At 34.8% G+C, this 16,706-nt stretch overlaps 1 protein-coding gene across 1 annotated transcript in view; it reads right to left on the reverse strand.

The window, feature by feature from the left end:
• Positions 1–16,706, reverse strand: part of LOC114064379 (CUB and sushi domain-containing protein 1) — a gene marked incomplete at both ends in the record, with an annotated part of 349,288 nt that overhangs the window by 715 nt on the left and 331,867 nt on the right. Inside the window, 3 exons of the mRNA XM_027897375.1 lie at positions 2,594–2,767; positions 9,776–9,949; positions 11,944–12,138. Coding sequence (XP_027753176.1) covers positions 2,594–2,767; positions 9,776–9,949; positions 11,944–12,138 — 543 coding nt within the window. The remainder of the gene's footprint in view (positions 1–2,593; positions 2,768–9,775; positions 9,950–11,943; positions 12,139–16,706) is intronic.

Here is a 16,706-nt window from a genome sequence, read left to right on the forward strand (position 1 = left end):
AAGGCACTGATCCACAGAATCACTTGCCAGTTGAGCTCTTTTAAGGTTTGGGATTCTTTTGTTGTTTTGGTTTGTTTGTTTGTGTTTTTCCCTTCTGAATTTGTTGTTGATATTTATACAGGAAATTTAGGAAAATAAATTAGGAATATACTAATTCAGAATTCTTAACTGCCAGGAGAAAAATCTTAATTTTTCAGTAAAACTTTTAGAACCTACTTTTTACTTCATGCTGAAAGTTGTAATAAAAATAGTTATATATATGCATTTTGATACACATCTCATCTCTATCAGATCTTAAAAAATGTATATAATTTGCTATATTCCTATTAATATAAATTAAAGAAAAAAAATTCCCCTGCATACTTAAAAATTTAATAGGGACAAAAGTTGAATTCAATGCAATACTTTGGAACATCATGGAGTTCTGAGGCATCCCTGTTCTAAAGGTCTTGAAATATAAAAGATGTGATTTTCTGTTAAAATCTCACAAAATAAAGACCAGTTTGTGGCAAATTTTCAGGGGCACAACCCCTAACTTCTTTGTCATACCTCTTCCATTCTATTGGGTCTTCCTGATATGGAACTCTTACAGTGCTGTGCTTTGTATGGGTAGCTATAAAGCTCTTGATAACACACTAGTGTTTCAGCTACTGCTGAGCAGTGCTGGCACAGCATCAGCACTGTCTTCCCAACATTTCATCCTCCCATCAGTAGGCTGAGGGTGGTCAAGACCTTGGGAGGGCACATGACCAAGATAGCTGAACCAAACTGACCAAAGGGATAGTCCATACTACATGAAATTTGCTCAGATATAAAAGCCAAGAGGAAGGAGGAGGAAGACACTTGTGTTTTGGAGAAAACGTTGTGCATGTTGAAGCCCTGTTTCCTGGGAAGTGGCCATATATTGCTTCCTGATAGGAAGCAGTGAATTAAAAACTTCGGGTTTTTTTCTTTGCTTATGTATGTGACCTTTTGCTTTTGTTTTAGCAAACTGGCTTATCTAAACCTGTTAGTCTTTTTCCATCTTATTTTCTTCCCCCATCTTTCTGAGGAGGGGAGTGATAGAGCAAATTGATGGTCCCTTGGTGTCCAGACAAGGTCAACCCACTACAGCCATATTTCTATTCATGCTCCACACTGCTCAGACAGAAGAATATTTCAGTATGACACATTTCTAGCATTTCCTTCTCGGAAATAACAGAGTCATTTGTATGACAATTTCTTTAAAATAAATAAATAAATGAAAGGAGGAAAATCATCTGAAGTTTGGATGTTGGCACAAAACAAATCATCTTGTATGGCTCTTTAATCTGGCAGCATTATAAGTAAAAGAAAACCGTGTTGTAATAGAAAGTATCAGGCAACCTGTAATAACAGAAATTGATGCCAGTTCTTCCCATAACAGTAATGATAACACCCATTTAGGAAGAAACAGCCTTCTGCTCCCTGCTTCTTCCCCTTCCCCCCCACACACCAGCTTTGCCCCTTTCTTTTAAAGGGATTTTATTCACTGCACAGTAAAATGAGATCACTAAAAGTAATAATGCTAGCTGGTGACATTTCTCCTTTGATGAATATAAATCACTTGAAGATATAAATAGGATTTTAAAAGGACAATGACACTTGGCAGATATTTCCTGCAGCTGTATACAGTTAAAATTTTTCATCTTACCCCTAAGAATGAAAATACTGAATATTTTGAAATCTAATGACTTACCAATAATATAACCGAAATGAAATAAAGATACTAAAATGTGTTGAACAGAAAAGCTGATCATCTCAGTTATTCTCTCTGTGTACACAAAAATATTTTTGTCTGAATTGCAGACATCTTAAAAAATAGAGCATTAAAATAAATGATATAAAAACTCCATTAAAAGTGACAAAAATTGTATAAAAATGGGCCTCTTTAGTAAAACTGAAATGAAAATAAAATCAACCACATAGTAAAGTAGTGTAATAAAACCCAGAGAAATTGGACTAGATTCTGATAAAATGGCTGACAGTTCAGAAAATGTCAGAACTGTGCAAATGAGGAAGAAAGTAAGAGTAGGAAAGACTCGGCAATTCTAGCAATTAATTATGGGATTTTCAAAAACAGAGGAATTAAGAGCAAAAAACCAAATCCTACTAAAGAGTATAAAAAAGTTAAAATATTTTCCAACAGATGTAGCATAATTTGATGCCATGTCTGGGCTTGCACTGCTAGGCCAGCTTGAAAAAATGGGCAATCACTATCAAAACTGCCCAGATGAACAGTATTCCAGCTTTTTCCACCAAACAATGAAAATATACAAAGGAATTTTTTATTTCTGGTGAAAAAAAATAGGGGAAAGGGTCAGTAAACCCACACTTGACATAACAATTACACCTGGATAAAGAGAAAGAAAGCAATAAATTACACAGCTGCAGCCTGCAGTTCAACCCACTTCAATGTCTATGGCGTCTTGTTTCTAAAACAACAGATATCACAGGCTACTGAGTGTAGTTAATCTGTCTGTGCTAGGTTAGAGATTGGCATCCAATCCACTGTTCATGTTTAATTGTGTTTAAAATAGTAGTAATAATTCCGTGAAAAATTAGTCGTACTTACGGACACAAACAGGAGTTTGTCCAGACCACTTGTGATCCTGTAGGCAAATTCTGACAGATGTGCCAACAAGTCGAAAGCCAGGATTGCACTGGTAGACCACAGTGTCACGATAACTGAAACCATCTCCACTAATGTGACCATTTACAATTGGGTCCGGAGAACCACAGTGACCAGCTACAATAAAAGAACAACCCACCAAAACCAAATATTTTGACAATCCTTGCCAAAATTTACAAGAAAAAAAATATCAACTTTCCTTTCAATAAACAACATATTTGGAGTTAAGAACTGCACTTTGCAGAGGAAGTTCTCAGGTATAAAACCTACAAATGACATTTCTTCTACTTTTTTGAAGAAGAAAATCATGAATAACAGAAATAAGAACTCTATGATAAAATAATAGTATGGGCTTGAAAGTTAAAGACCTCAGACTTCTCTAAGGAAAATGACAACCTTAATAAGGCACTTCACCCTAAAAAAGTAGAGGGTGGATATTTCAAGGTACACTGTCCAAATTGGAAGGCAACATAAGGAAGAGTTTACTGTAATTCTTTCATGAATATGAATTTATAAGCATTTTCCAGATAGATGAAGGCATGAAAAGGAAGGAACATCTACCAGCACTGTTTCCTCCTTATTTCAGCTGCTGTTAAACAATACAGAATGCATTACTCCACAATAATATCAGTCTTGGCACTAGAGAAAACCATGTAATGCTTTAATTCTTTCTGGATTTTACATTTTGTTTGAAAACAGAGTTACTGAGCAGGAAACTATTTCTCTTCTTCTGACTAAGGAGGAGAAAAAAGTTCATTTTTTGTGACAACTGCAGTAATTTCATCTGAGACTATGCTAAATCCTCATTTTGAGAGGGGAGGACTGGGACCTGAGGATCATGACTGCAGCTAGAATGATAGAGGGTGTGTGTGATTATCTGTTTCATGCAGGCTGTATCTATTAACAGTAACTTATTTGTAACTTATCTTTGGGATTTAATCTACTTTCTAATAAAGACCCTTTAATAATGCTAGACAGTATATTACAATCACACTTAATGGCTTCTCTAAAACACTAGGAGAATAAAACATATGACAATTGATTTGGTTTTTCATATGTATAGAATTATTACAATAATCCTAATTGTAGGACCGATGATGTCTATAAGGAGACATTGTGGTATTGTTCTGCAAATTTTTGGAAGAAAGTATGAATGCAAGCTTTTCACACCCAACTTCTTATACAGCTACTTTTCCCCTCACAGCAGAGAATATGACAACAGAGAGTAACACTCACTCAGCCTCTCCTTGTCTAGACCCTAAATCCTTTACAGGCCCTTTCCCTGAGCTTGCTTCAGTTTCCCATCTCTCTCTTATGTGGTGGAGAACATAAAAACTACACTTTTTTCCACATGAATACTGAAGAGGAAATAATAACCATGAACTGCTGATTACACTGCTGTTCCTGCAGTCCAGTCTACGATGCTTTTACTACAAAGCTACACCTTTAACTCTTTGTGAGCCTCTCCACTCAGTCACCAGGCTTGCCTTCTGTAAAGTTTGTCTTTACATAGCCAGTTCCAGGCCAGTAGTCATGAAAGGCATTATTCTAGACAAAGTGCAGGATTCTGTATTTGTCTTTGCTGAACTTTAGGAGCTTCCTGTTGGCCCATTCCTCCAGATTCTGAAGGTCCTTCTGCCTAGCAGTACTGCAATCCATGTATCAGCTATTGTCCCATCATATGCTGTCATCCTCAAACTTGTTGAGGCTGCATCCCAATCTGTTTTCCAAATCACTGACAGAGGTTGGACAGTATGGGCCTCAGTATTCATCCTTAGTATCCACTGGCTACTAGTCACATTTCAAATTAAGAAACACTACCCTCAGAGGTTGTTTGCTCAATTACTTTCCATCCATTTTGCAGGCCCCCATCCAGTCCCTGTCTTTTCAATTTGGCCACAAGGATACTTTGGGAGACTTTCAAAAGTTTTACCACAATAATACAAAGTAAAAGAAATCTACTGCTGAAGGCCACATCCAATGAGACAGTTAATGGAAAAGGCATTAATAAGATTATTAAGGTTTGCTTTTGATTGTTCCATCCTGCTTGTTCCCAATTATCTCTTTATTTTACTTATGCTTGGAAATTGACTTAATTCTTAATACTTGCTCCCTAATTTTTTGCAGGGACTGACTGAGGTGAAATAGAAAGGAATATGTTTGATTTTTTCAAAAATTTTCTAGACCTAAATAGTGAAGAACTGAAAAGCAGCTGATGCACTGAAGCCAAACGCAGGTAACCATAGGGAATTACAAGACAAAAAATGCCTGAGATGTGCCAACTGTCATAGACCAAAATGCAAAATATTATGCCTTTTCTCTCAAAGGGAGATTTAACAAATTGCTGGACTTACTATGTGAGCAATTTCATCTATAGATCATTCTACATACTGTATTTAAAATTTTTTCAGGAAATTTTGACTCATTTAAATTAAATATTCCAGAAAATCAAGAACCGAAAGAGCATTGCAATGACACAAAATTTATGAAATTTTCTCATCAACTAAAATTAGAATAAAAAAATTAGGAAGGCTGTGAGTGGATTTTTTTAAATAAAATATGCTCTCAAGAAACCTGTGAAACCTGTAAATTAAGAAAATTGTTCATATGGGTCAAGGTTGGTTCAGTAGTTTTATTATAAAACACTTGTAAATCAAGATACAAATTATTCTACTTATTTTTATAAGAATTTGAAATATAAGCCAATATCACAATATCATACTGTGATTTGCCTAAGAATTATCAATCACAGGATCAGGTATTTTTATACAAACACAGTCTGCAGCAGCATTTTTTCACATTGAGAAACGTAGAGAATTATACATATTATATAATTAAAAATGAAGTAGCTTATATTTAACTTTTTATTTTAGATTTTAAAGAATCTCCTTGACTTGTTTATTTGTAGTTTTGCACCTGAAAGGCATAAAAAGTCTGTGAAAAAAAAAAAAAACCAACCACAAAAAAAACCCACAAAACAAACAAAGAGCAAAACAAACAAACAAACAAAAATCTGTTCAGGAAAACACACTGATCCATGATTAAGTGGTACTAATGGTACAGAGGGAGTTAGGCAAAGTTAAAAGTTTCCAGTTTGCTCTCTGCCCTACATGTGGTCACTCATACACATAAAGCATGCATAAAAACACGTTTTGTGACTTATAGATGCAATTTATTTTTGAAAGGAAAAAAAGTGAAGAGATAAAATATCAGCAATGTAATTGAGTGAAATTGAAAAAAATTTACCTAACAATTCATATTTATCTTTGTAGAACTAAGAAAAATACATATAATACAAACAACCTAAAGACTTAGGTCTCATATTTAGCCTTAGACTCATTAACTACAGTCATTGATTTTAGCTTTCTTTTGAGACAAATAATATGGATTTGACAAACCCTTTCCTGAGGTACAGAAATTAGTGTACTCATCTGGCCCGAAATCATAATTCTACACAGACCAGTGGGTAACATAAAATGATACCTATTTTCAGTTATAACTGTCCCGAATTACATTCATGCAGGTACAGGACAGGTAAAAAGAAACTCTAGCTCATTATCATTCCTTTGAAAAAAAAAGGCTCATTCAGAGCTCACTGGGTGTTTGCCTCCTGATTTTTACAGGCTTCAGGTAAGTCCTAAAGGCACCTCTGGAATAAATTTGAGGCATATTGTCCTCAAAATTTAGGAATACATCACTAGCAGCATTCACATCTAACCTTAAAGTTTAAGAATTTACCTTTTCTGAATTCACTCTGGAGGAGCCTGCATAGTTCCATCAGCCTTGTTGGGAATTTAGGATCTTAGATTGTACTCTAAATTGAGTCTAAATTAGGTGTCTAAAGTACATGGTGTGAACATACCTTATGTAAGAGAGTGTAAGAGAGGCAGGAAGGGATTTAGTAGCAGAAATCTGCCTTTCAGCAGTATGCATGTGATAACTCAAATTTAGACTTTCACAATCCAAGCTGTGCAGTATTTGTGGCACTATAGAGCCTGTCTGATTTTGAAATAGAAAAGACTAAGTAATGATTAATGACCTGCCAGCTCTGAATGTGATTTTTTTTGTCTAGTGAGGTAGATCCATGCGTTTAACAGTTCTTAGCTGCATATGAATGCACAGGGCTGCATTCAACAATTAAACCAATCAAATAGAAACCAAAGTCCATCAAAGTTTTTAGAAAAAGAACTGGGAATCATTGTAAGAGAAACATTGCTTTTATTGCAGTAATAGTTCCTGAAAGAGGTCCTGTGTTCATTGCAAGTGGGACTAGGTCTGTAGAAACAATTTTAAATAGAGAATGCAGATGGTCAGTTAGGGAAAAAAAAGTTGTTAGCTGTGACCAACAGGATAAGATAATAGTAGAGGATACCAATTTCAATGTGGATTTGTAAAAATCTGAAATAGACAAAATCCAACAGGAAATTACTTCTGAAGAGGAAAAGGATGAATTCATATAAATTAAATTCAAGTTTTATATGGAAATAGTCTTTCTTAAATATGAAAATAAAATCGAATTGTTCACTATGCACTATGTACTGTGGCTGCTGTGGACAGCTAATATTTTAGGGTATTCAGTGTAAAATTTATTTCTCAGTAGTCAGAATAGAAGGAAAAAACCTCTTTTCCAGCCTTCTATGGCCATGAGTAATTTATAATACAATCAGAATCCATTGAGATGTGTATGTTAGCAGCCAAATTATCCCGTGTATAGCCTTTCAAAAGAGAAAAACAGTACCTAAGTCCTAAATACTACTATTATCGATCAGATTATGAAGTGGTATTTAAGTTTATTCAAAATGAATGAATGTTAACACATATCTTCCTGCTTGAAATCATTACAGGCAGGTGTCAGGCAATACTCTGGCAATGAATGGTATAACATTGCAAAAACCTACAGGGGTAATAGCTCTTTATGCCATTATATCTTAAATCAAAATGACATAATTCTTAATACAGCATATTTTAAATTGAAAAATAAGGTGTGAAAATATATCAAGCCAGAGAATTGTTCTTCTTTTTCACAAAATTTTCCAGAAACAACTGCGTCTTGCTGGGAAGTCTCTAATAATGAACTGACATTTAGAAGTTAGGTTAGCTATATGAGACAACGGTCACAATTTTTGACCAATCCATATGTTAAGAGTTGACATACTGTAAAATTCTATTCACGAAAATTACAATACAAACATTGCTGTTGCAAAATGAAGTAGTCAATTAGGAATACATTATGAAAAGTTATAAAATCTTAATTCAGATCTGAACATATTATATCATGCCTTTTTTTTTTTTTTCTGAACACATTCCATCCTTATTTTCCTTTCTTCTACAGACTAGTATCTGAATCAAAAGAAAAAAAAAAGGTAATCAATGGGGCAAGCAGAACACAAAGTGTGAGATTTTATTCCTGCCTTGGAATTTCTGTTTCTCCTTTACCCCACCAAATTTTCTGCTCTATATTGATGAAGAATAGAGTCAATATGGAGCTGATAAATCCACTGTCTTTTTCATCAAGTTTAGATCATTATGCTTTTGTCTGTTAGTGCATTATTGTCTTGTAACTTGCAACCTGTCTAGAAATATTTTCTCTTAAAGTATTTTCAGGCATTAAAGATCTCCAGAAATGCAGGATGTTGTCACTAGTACTCTGTTAAAAATTGTGTTCATCTTATAGTACATGCTATTCTTAATAACCTTCTAAGATGAAATTACTGGTACTTGGAAATTGTTTTTTTTGTAGACAGAGTTTAGTTGGTATGTGGTCCCATCACACCTAGATATTGTGATGCAGATGTTCTCCTTTTAATAGATTATTCTACCAGGAGAATGTTGCTCTGTTTTAAAATGCAGCTCTGGTTTGCTATGTTTTGCTCAGAAGAACTTCAGCCATTTCTTTCAGCTTTGCACCTTGGCAGAGCATGAACGCAAAGCTCAATGACTGCAAATATCCTTTATGATGGTTCTTTGAAGTACCTTTGCTTAGATAGTTAATGCAAATCAGCATAGACTTATTACTTGCATCTACAGGGTAATGAGCACCAGTAATCTGATAAGCCAAAGGTCTATCTGAGCACAGAAATGCAGTGACACTATTAATGTTGAGAAAGTTAAAAATGGAATAGGGTGTCTAAGAATTCCAAGCAACCATTTGATATTAATTCTTTAGGCATTTGTAAAACTTCTTTTCCACTTTATTTCTACTTGGTTCATGCAATGACAACATCAGGGTTTCTTTGGGTGGCATGAAGGTTTAAAGAACTGATGCTCAGAAGACTTTTTTTTCTCTCTTTTGATTTGAATTAATTTCTTCAGATAGGACAAAGTGTTATGTTTGAAATGTACTAGATCGGCATATTTTCTGCTAAAATGATATAGTGAAGTAGCAGAGAAGAAAGGTGTTTTTTTGGAGAAGAAAGAGGAGAGTACTCCTTTCCTGAGAGCAATTGAGTACATTTAGCTATAAGGCAAGAAGAAAATCTGCAAAACAAGGGCAGACAAAGTAAATAACAGACTCCAGAAATAAATACACTGTCCACAACCAAGAATAATCCCACTGATGATCCTCAAATGTTACTCAAAAAAAAAACCCCTTTTTCTTATGTCTATATTAGGAGCGTAAACCAAAATGAGTAGATCTGAAGAGAGAAAGAGAAGGGATGAGAAGTTAAGGTGCAAAATGTATAAACCCTAGGGTTTGAAAGAGTGTTGATTTTGCTTCACTTATCTCTTGTCTGCTTCCCTTGACTGAATGCTCAATATGCTGAGCACTCATTTGTAGCTGGAATGTATCAGGAATGCTCCTGAACTGAGGCTTATCTTCCACTTAGTTTCATCATACACTGTTCCACAAAGAAAAGTGCTGTGAATGGGGATAATTATTTGAGTCACTTAAAAACCTAACTGGTTTGAAAAGCACTGCAGCAACATAAAATATAATTTATTTTCTAATAGAAAGATATATGCTAGTAGAATATCACATAATCATATGCAGTACACAGTATTTCCACATTTAAGATACCTTCATTTTTCATTGATTTAAAAAAGTTGTTGCTTGAAAAGAGCTAGTCCTTGATACTGTTTCATTAAGACAAAACAAAACAAGGGACAGAAATTTGGTTTTGTTACCTAGGCATTGCGTTTCTGTACCACTCCAGAGACCATTTGCCAAGCATTCTCTCACATGAGAACCAACTAATGTGTATCCTGTGTTACAAGTGAATATTGCAGTAGCTCCATACACTGTTAGGGTTCCAATCTTATTTCCATTTGGTGGAGATGGAAGACCACCACAGGAGATAACTAGGAAAAGAACAAGCAACAGAATAAACTGAAATTTGAAAATATTTTTCACAGACTGGAATAAGACTTTCATAGACGCTTTTTAGACAGGAAGACAATATAGTGCCTCATGTTTTCTTACAAGGTATATGTAATAGGGAAAATACAAAAATTTAAGAATAAATAAAAAATAAGAATAACTTCTATTATACGACAGAAAGGGCTTAAAATTATGCTTGATTTGGCAATACATGTTCTAAATCTGAAAATTCATTGGTATACCTTCATATCTTGACAGCAGCTTAAACCCAAACCTTCAGTATTTTAAATCAGTATTTCCAATTCTGAAACAAGGGAATTACATGAATTCCCAGGAAGGTTGTGGTTATATTCCATATGTGCATACTCATGGCTTCTTCTCAAATATATTTCCCCTGGTCATTTTAAGTCTTGTGTCTATTTAAAAATATTATGTATATTTTTAACACATAGAACTCTGACTTGTTATGAATGGTCGTTTTTCTTATTTCCCATTATTATTCATAAATATATAACATATATGTCAGTCTACTTGCTAAAATGATATATCTTCTGGTTTTGCTTAAGGCTAGACTTGACCCACTATCACACAAACCTTCTGTGGCATCAGCTGCAACACACAGCTATCACACAGCACCTGAAAAATTATTTTTTAGGAATGTATCAGACTCTAATCTAGCTAAAACTGTTCAGTCATTTCTTCTGTTTCTAGAAAAATATATCAGTAATATTTTAATTCAAGATACAGACCAATGTCTTCAAAAGCTTCAACTCTATTCTATCATATTCTACTATATGATATAAATCATGGGTTTACTTTCAAAAGCATGTTACTGATAACTAATCTTCCTATCTGAAACCTCAAGGCCCCATTATTCTATATTTTAAAAGGTTAACTATAAAAAACAACATGGTATTGGGTAGAAGTTGGATAAAATCAAGTACAAGCCACCATGCAGTTAATGCAGTCATAATCAGAATATATGTGATCATGGTTTCTTAGGCACAGAAGGTGTCCAGAGATGAGTAAGACTATTTTTTTACTATGATTCAGGCACATTAATGTAATTTGTAGTACCATTTATCATGTTTGCAGACTTTAAAGAGTTTGACAGAGCAGAATGATTCTATTTGCTCTTCTTAAAAAATACCAGAAGGTATAATCTAGTTAGTTGTTCACCTGATCCTGAGAATTCTTTTCTACTTTGCTGCCAATATCTTACTGAAATCACATACAACTCTAAAAAAATTGCTGTCTAAATTTTATATTCAGTTCTGCTTAGTATGCTAGGTCTGTCAGTTGACTATTTTCCTTCAGATACTAGGGTATTCTCTGCTGTTCTGGCACTGAAAGAGCCTGTAAGTATTATTATAACATAGGAAAACTTTCTAGTTTAAGCGTTGCAGTATCAGTTGATGCTTCAAGTACCCTCTCAAAACAATGAAATGAAGTTTTGGAGTGATTTATTAAGAATTTGACACTGTAACCCTCAACAACTGTATGATATAACTGATAATGTTAAGTTTCTCTAAAACTTTAAACATCCAAAGTCAGGGCTGAAATAATTTATGGTATTTTTGTATGAAAGTATTATAAAAGCTCATATGCATGTTTCTACAACAGCATAGTTTTAATGCTTCACCCAAGAGGTCAAAGCAATATCATCTTCTAATCTAACTCTAATCTGGAATCTTCTAAAGGAATAATGTTATCTCCTCGTATTTTCTAACTACTTATGCACCATCCAGTTGAATAAATACAGGTTGATCTCTTGATGCTACTTCATTAACTCTCATATGAAATATATTATACTTAACACCTAAAGAGTTGGAATAAATTAATTTCAAGTTAATGAAAATTTCACATTTGCTTACTTACAAGAATGTGATAGTAAAATAGTTTATTAAAAACTTTATTTATAAAATAAAATATATATATTAAAAAGCATAAGATATTCTGTAAACACATTCCTTACCCTTACAACTTGGCCTTTCATTGCCTACACTCCAGGTTCCATTACTCCTGCACTGTATGAGTCTTTGACCCAATAAAAAATATCCAGGACTGCAGCTGAGCATGACTTGAGCTCCATACTCATTCAGTGACCCCGAAATCAGTCTCCAGACAACATGTTCTGAGAGCAGAGTCTCTATGCTAGGGCAAGTCACAGCTGTGAAGAAAGGACATGTACATATTAGCATTCTGCCCCTAAATTTCTTCTCAGGTATATTTCTTGACTTACTGGCAGATGTTTCACAATGTAAGACTTCAAGTACCATATTCGTTTTGGAAGTACCAGTTCCAAGGGAAATAATTAACATAATACAGTGCATACAATACATTGAACAGGATTTTTTAGTATATTTTCATTTCCTGAGCTGCATTGGAACAGTGATATACAGGCATGCTCTCTAATGCAATTTATTTAAAATTTTCAAAGATAAAATAGCTCACAGACTACAGTGGAGGTAAAAGGGAAAACAAATATTGCTATGCAATTTTTGCACAGCTCTAAGTTCTTAAAACAGGTTGCTGTTTTAAAAAGCTATTAGTACAAATTGAAATGCTAATTATTATATAACAGCATACTGTGAGAATAGAGGAGAATTACTTCATTCGCACAATTTAGAATATTTTGAAAAATTAGATAATATTTAGAAAGACTTTTAGAGTGATTACAGTTCTGTTGCTTTTAGCATTTCAGATTTTGTAAGAGAATGCAGTTACTGCCAGTAGGTAAGAACTGTAGTTTATGTTCTTCATAAGGGTTAATATAGTTACCAACCATACACAGCATTTTAATATATTTTTTCAGTTTCAATTTGATGCTCTGTAATTCAAAGTAAAGTATATAGAATGCTTAAAAAATTTACAATAATGGCATGAATTCTATCTCAGTGTGACATTGTCTCTGTAAAGATTAGACTAGTTTTATGAAAATATTCATGAATATTTTATTTTTTTATTCAGAATTTCTCTGCTATAGAAAAGTCTGGGTGAATTAGTAACTATGTCACTAAGTGACATTCACAAAGTGAATGCTTTAGAAAAAACTACTACCCTGGAAACACTTGAGAAAAGCTATACTTTCCAAGGAAAATCAACCAAAAAACCCAAACCAAACCAAACAGAAAACCATTAAAAAAAAAAATTTTAGCAGAAATTTCAGGGTTTTATATGTTGCTTAGTGTAAGACAAAAGCATTAGGAGGAAGTGTGTAAAAGCCCCAAATGAGGAAATAGAGAGTCTGGTTCTCAGTTATGTTCTAATAAATTTATACTAGGAAAGGACTAATAAAACTGACAAAAAAAAATATTACATATTCTGTAGACTTCACACTATCTGAGAGGTATAAAGTGATTTTATCATGAGTATGAATATGTTATGAAAGAGACTAATTCAAGCAATCACTGAAATAAAGGGAAAGTAATAGATGCAAAATTCCTGTAAAAATTTAGATTTCCACCACTTTTCAGAATAGCTCTGCTAATGCTGGAATTATACATCTACCTTTTCCAATAGTCATCCTACCCATGGCAAATTCTGGCGTCTAGGAAACACAGGGCTAAACACAGCATAACTATGAACCTGTATAAGAATTTATGAAGGAGAAATCATCTGAAGAACTTTCAAATGATAGATTATAATATTATATTGAGTTGAAATTTTAGAATATTTTCTTAGATTCTTTTTTTCATTATATCTTAGGAAGGATTGACAGCATACAATCACTTTGAAACTTAATAGTTCTTCATTTTGGTTTTACAACAATGTCTACTTAAGAACAGTATCCCAGGTTAATGGAGGATTTCTTACTTCCTAATTTAATTTTTTTTTATTGATACCAAACTGTGTCTCATAGCTTATAGGTTATAAACTAACAACCAAGAAATGTTTTTTCTTATTTGTTGTCAAATAATATATGTATATCGAAGCACTCCACTTAACACCTTGTAGTGAAAATCATATAGTTCTTTCAGAAGACAAAAATATTCTAGATAGGAGTTTAATGTCCCTCAACTTTAACATTTATATGACTCCTCCTTTCAAACAATAGTTTTATTGGTTCTTTCAAAGATGAAAGCAAGCCTCTTATTTTGTCTAATAGCAAAAGTTTTAGTCTTAACCATAGGACATATCTTAAGACACTTAGAGATGAGAGACTCAGCTATTTCAGAACACATAAATAAGCCACATAAATGTTTCCTCTACATTCTGAGGTCAATATGCAATTCATTCTCTCTTTACCTATAAATACATTTAGATTTGCAAGCGCACTTTACAAACAATTATCAGATTCTGATAAATGATTTCAGAATTTCTAGTTGAAGATGTTACTGAGTACAAAATTTACTTCCAGGCTGTGTCGACATAATCAACTAAAACTGTGCTTGAAAACTTTTAATTTTACAGGGACTGATTTCAATTATTATATTCCTCATAGTTCAAGAAACAAAAAAAAATTACTATTAACAGATGCTTGATTTTGTCCACATGGTTTTTGAATGAGTGCATCAATTTGCCTCTCATCATCTGTCTCTTGCAAATTATGGTTTGGGCACCATTTAGATTATCATTTACATAACTGAAACTCTATAAAGTATTATCTCAACTTCTCACAGATGTGAAGATTCTCTCTTATTTCTCCATGAATTTTTATGCAAAAATATATGAATAATATTGATTTAAATAAAATATAGGTCAGAAAAAATAATTATCATTTTAAATTATGATTAATTTTACCTATTTTAGTTACATGACAATCTATATACTGATAATTCTGAAAAGACTCAAATGCAGGGAATTCATAATGAGATATAACTACCATAAAACAAGAGTTGTTGTAAAGTCCAGACAGGCAGATCCATCGGGCCAATGAATGTCTTAAACATCATTGGTATAAGTGAAACCTGGTAGGATGAGACGCGTGACTGCAGTGCCCTGTTGAATGGTTACAGGTTGTACAGGTTATCCTTCTCTACAGGTTACAGGGATAGGTTGGGCAGAAGAGGCAGAGGGGTGGCACTGTATGCAATAGAAGGGCTAGAATGTGTGAAGCTCACAGTTGGCAATGGCACAGTTGAGAGCCTCTAGGTGAAAATCAAGGGGCAAACAAATAAAGTGGATGTCATTCTGGGAGTCTATTATAGACCTCCCAGCCAGGAGGATAACACTGACAAATTATTCTTTGAGGAACTAAGGGACACTTCCAAGTCAACTGCCCTTGTCTTTATGGGGAACTTCAACTTGCCAGAAATTAACTGGGATCATTACATAACTGGTACAACCCAGGCCAGAAGTTTCTTAAAAAACCTGGATGACAACTTAATGGAATAGGACCTAAGGGACCCAACTTGGAAAGATGCCCTCCTTGATCTGCTGCTTGTCAACAGAGTGGATCTTATTTGCAAAGTGGAGATTGGTGGCTATCTTGGCCACAGTGACCACAAAGTGATCAAATTTAAAATCTCTGTTGACAAGAGGAAAAGTGTCAGTGAAACTTCAGCTCTGGACATGAGGAGACCAGACTTCAGACTACTTGGGAAAATAGTAATTAAAGTCCCCTAGGAAAATGTTTTTACAGGTGCTGGGGTCCATCAGTGCTGGTCACTTTTAAGACTTCATTTCCTAAGAGCACAGGAGTGTTACAAGTCAAGCAGATTAAGTAGATGAACCCAGGTTGGCTGATTTTGGATCTTGTCTTGAAAATAAGATAAAAAAAGAAGGTGTATGCCTAGTGGAAACAAGGTCAGATGGCATGCAAAGAATTCAGAGATGCTGCTTGCATCTGTAGGGCGAAAATTTTTGCAGCTTAAGCTCAACTGGAGTTGAAGCTGGCCAGAAATGTGGGGGACAAGAAAAAGAGTTTTTTCATATATATTAATGGCAAAAGGAAGTATAAAAATAACAGTGGCCCACTACAGGATGAGAATGGTTACCTCACAAACAGGGACAGAGACAAGGCAGAGGTGTTTAATGCTTTCTTTTCTTCCATCTTCAAGATGGATGATGAACCAAGGGGGTCTTAGTGTCCTGAGCTGGAGAACCATGACTGTGAGAATGAGTAACTCCCAGTTAACTCTGAAATTGTGCCAGATCTGCTGCTCCAGCTGGATCCCTACAAACCTATGGGGTCTGACAGGATTCATCCCAGAATCCTCTTAGAGCTAGTTGATGTCATCACAAAGCTCCTCTCAAGGATTTTTAAGCAGTCTTGGGAATCTAGAGAGGTCTCAGCTGACTGGAGAACAGTGCAGCAGAAAGGGACCTGTGGGTCTTGGTGAAGTTAAATATGAGTCAGCAGTGTCCTGGCAGCAGGGGGGCCAACCCTGTCCTGCATCAGGCAAAATATCACCAGCTGATAGAAAGAGGGGATTGTCCTGCTCTGCTCAGCACTGATGCAGCCTCACCTTGAATATTGTGCAGTTTTGGGCACCACAATATAAGAAAGACATGAAGTTATTAGAGAGTGTCCAAAGTAGGGCTAAAAGGATGGTGAAGGGTCTGGAGGGAAGGCGCATAAGGTATGGCTGAGGTCACTTGGTTTGCTCAGCCTGAGAAGAGAAGACTGGGGGGAGACCTAATTGCAGTCTTCAGCATCCTCATGAGGGGAAGTGGAGAGGCTTCACCCTCATGACCAGTGACAGCGCTCGAAGAAATGGCATGAAGCTGATTTGGGGGAATTTATATTGGATATCGGGAAAAAGATTTTCACCCAAAGAGTAGCTGAGCACTGGA

Source organism: Empidonax traillii, unplaced genomic scaffold, assembly GCF_003031625.1.
Source record: "Empidonax traillii isolate 1590-97213 ecotype Southwest subspecies unplaced genomic scaffold, ASM303162v1 scaffold539:size425684, whole genome shotgun sequence".
NCBI lineage: Eukaryota > Metazoa > Chordata > Aves > Passeriformes > Tyrannidae > Empidonax > Empidonax traillii.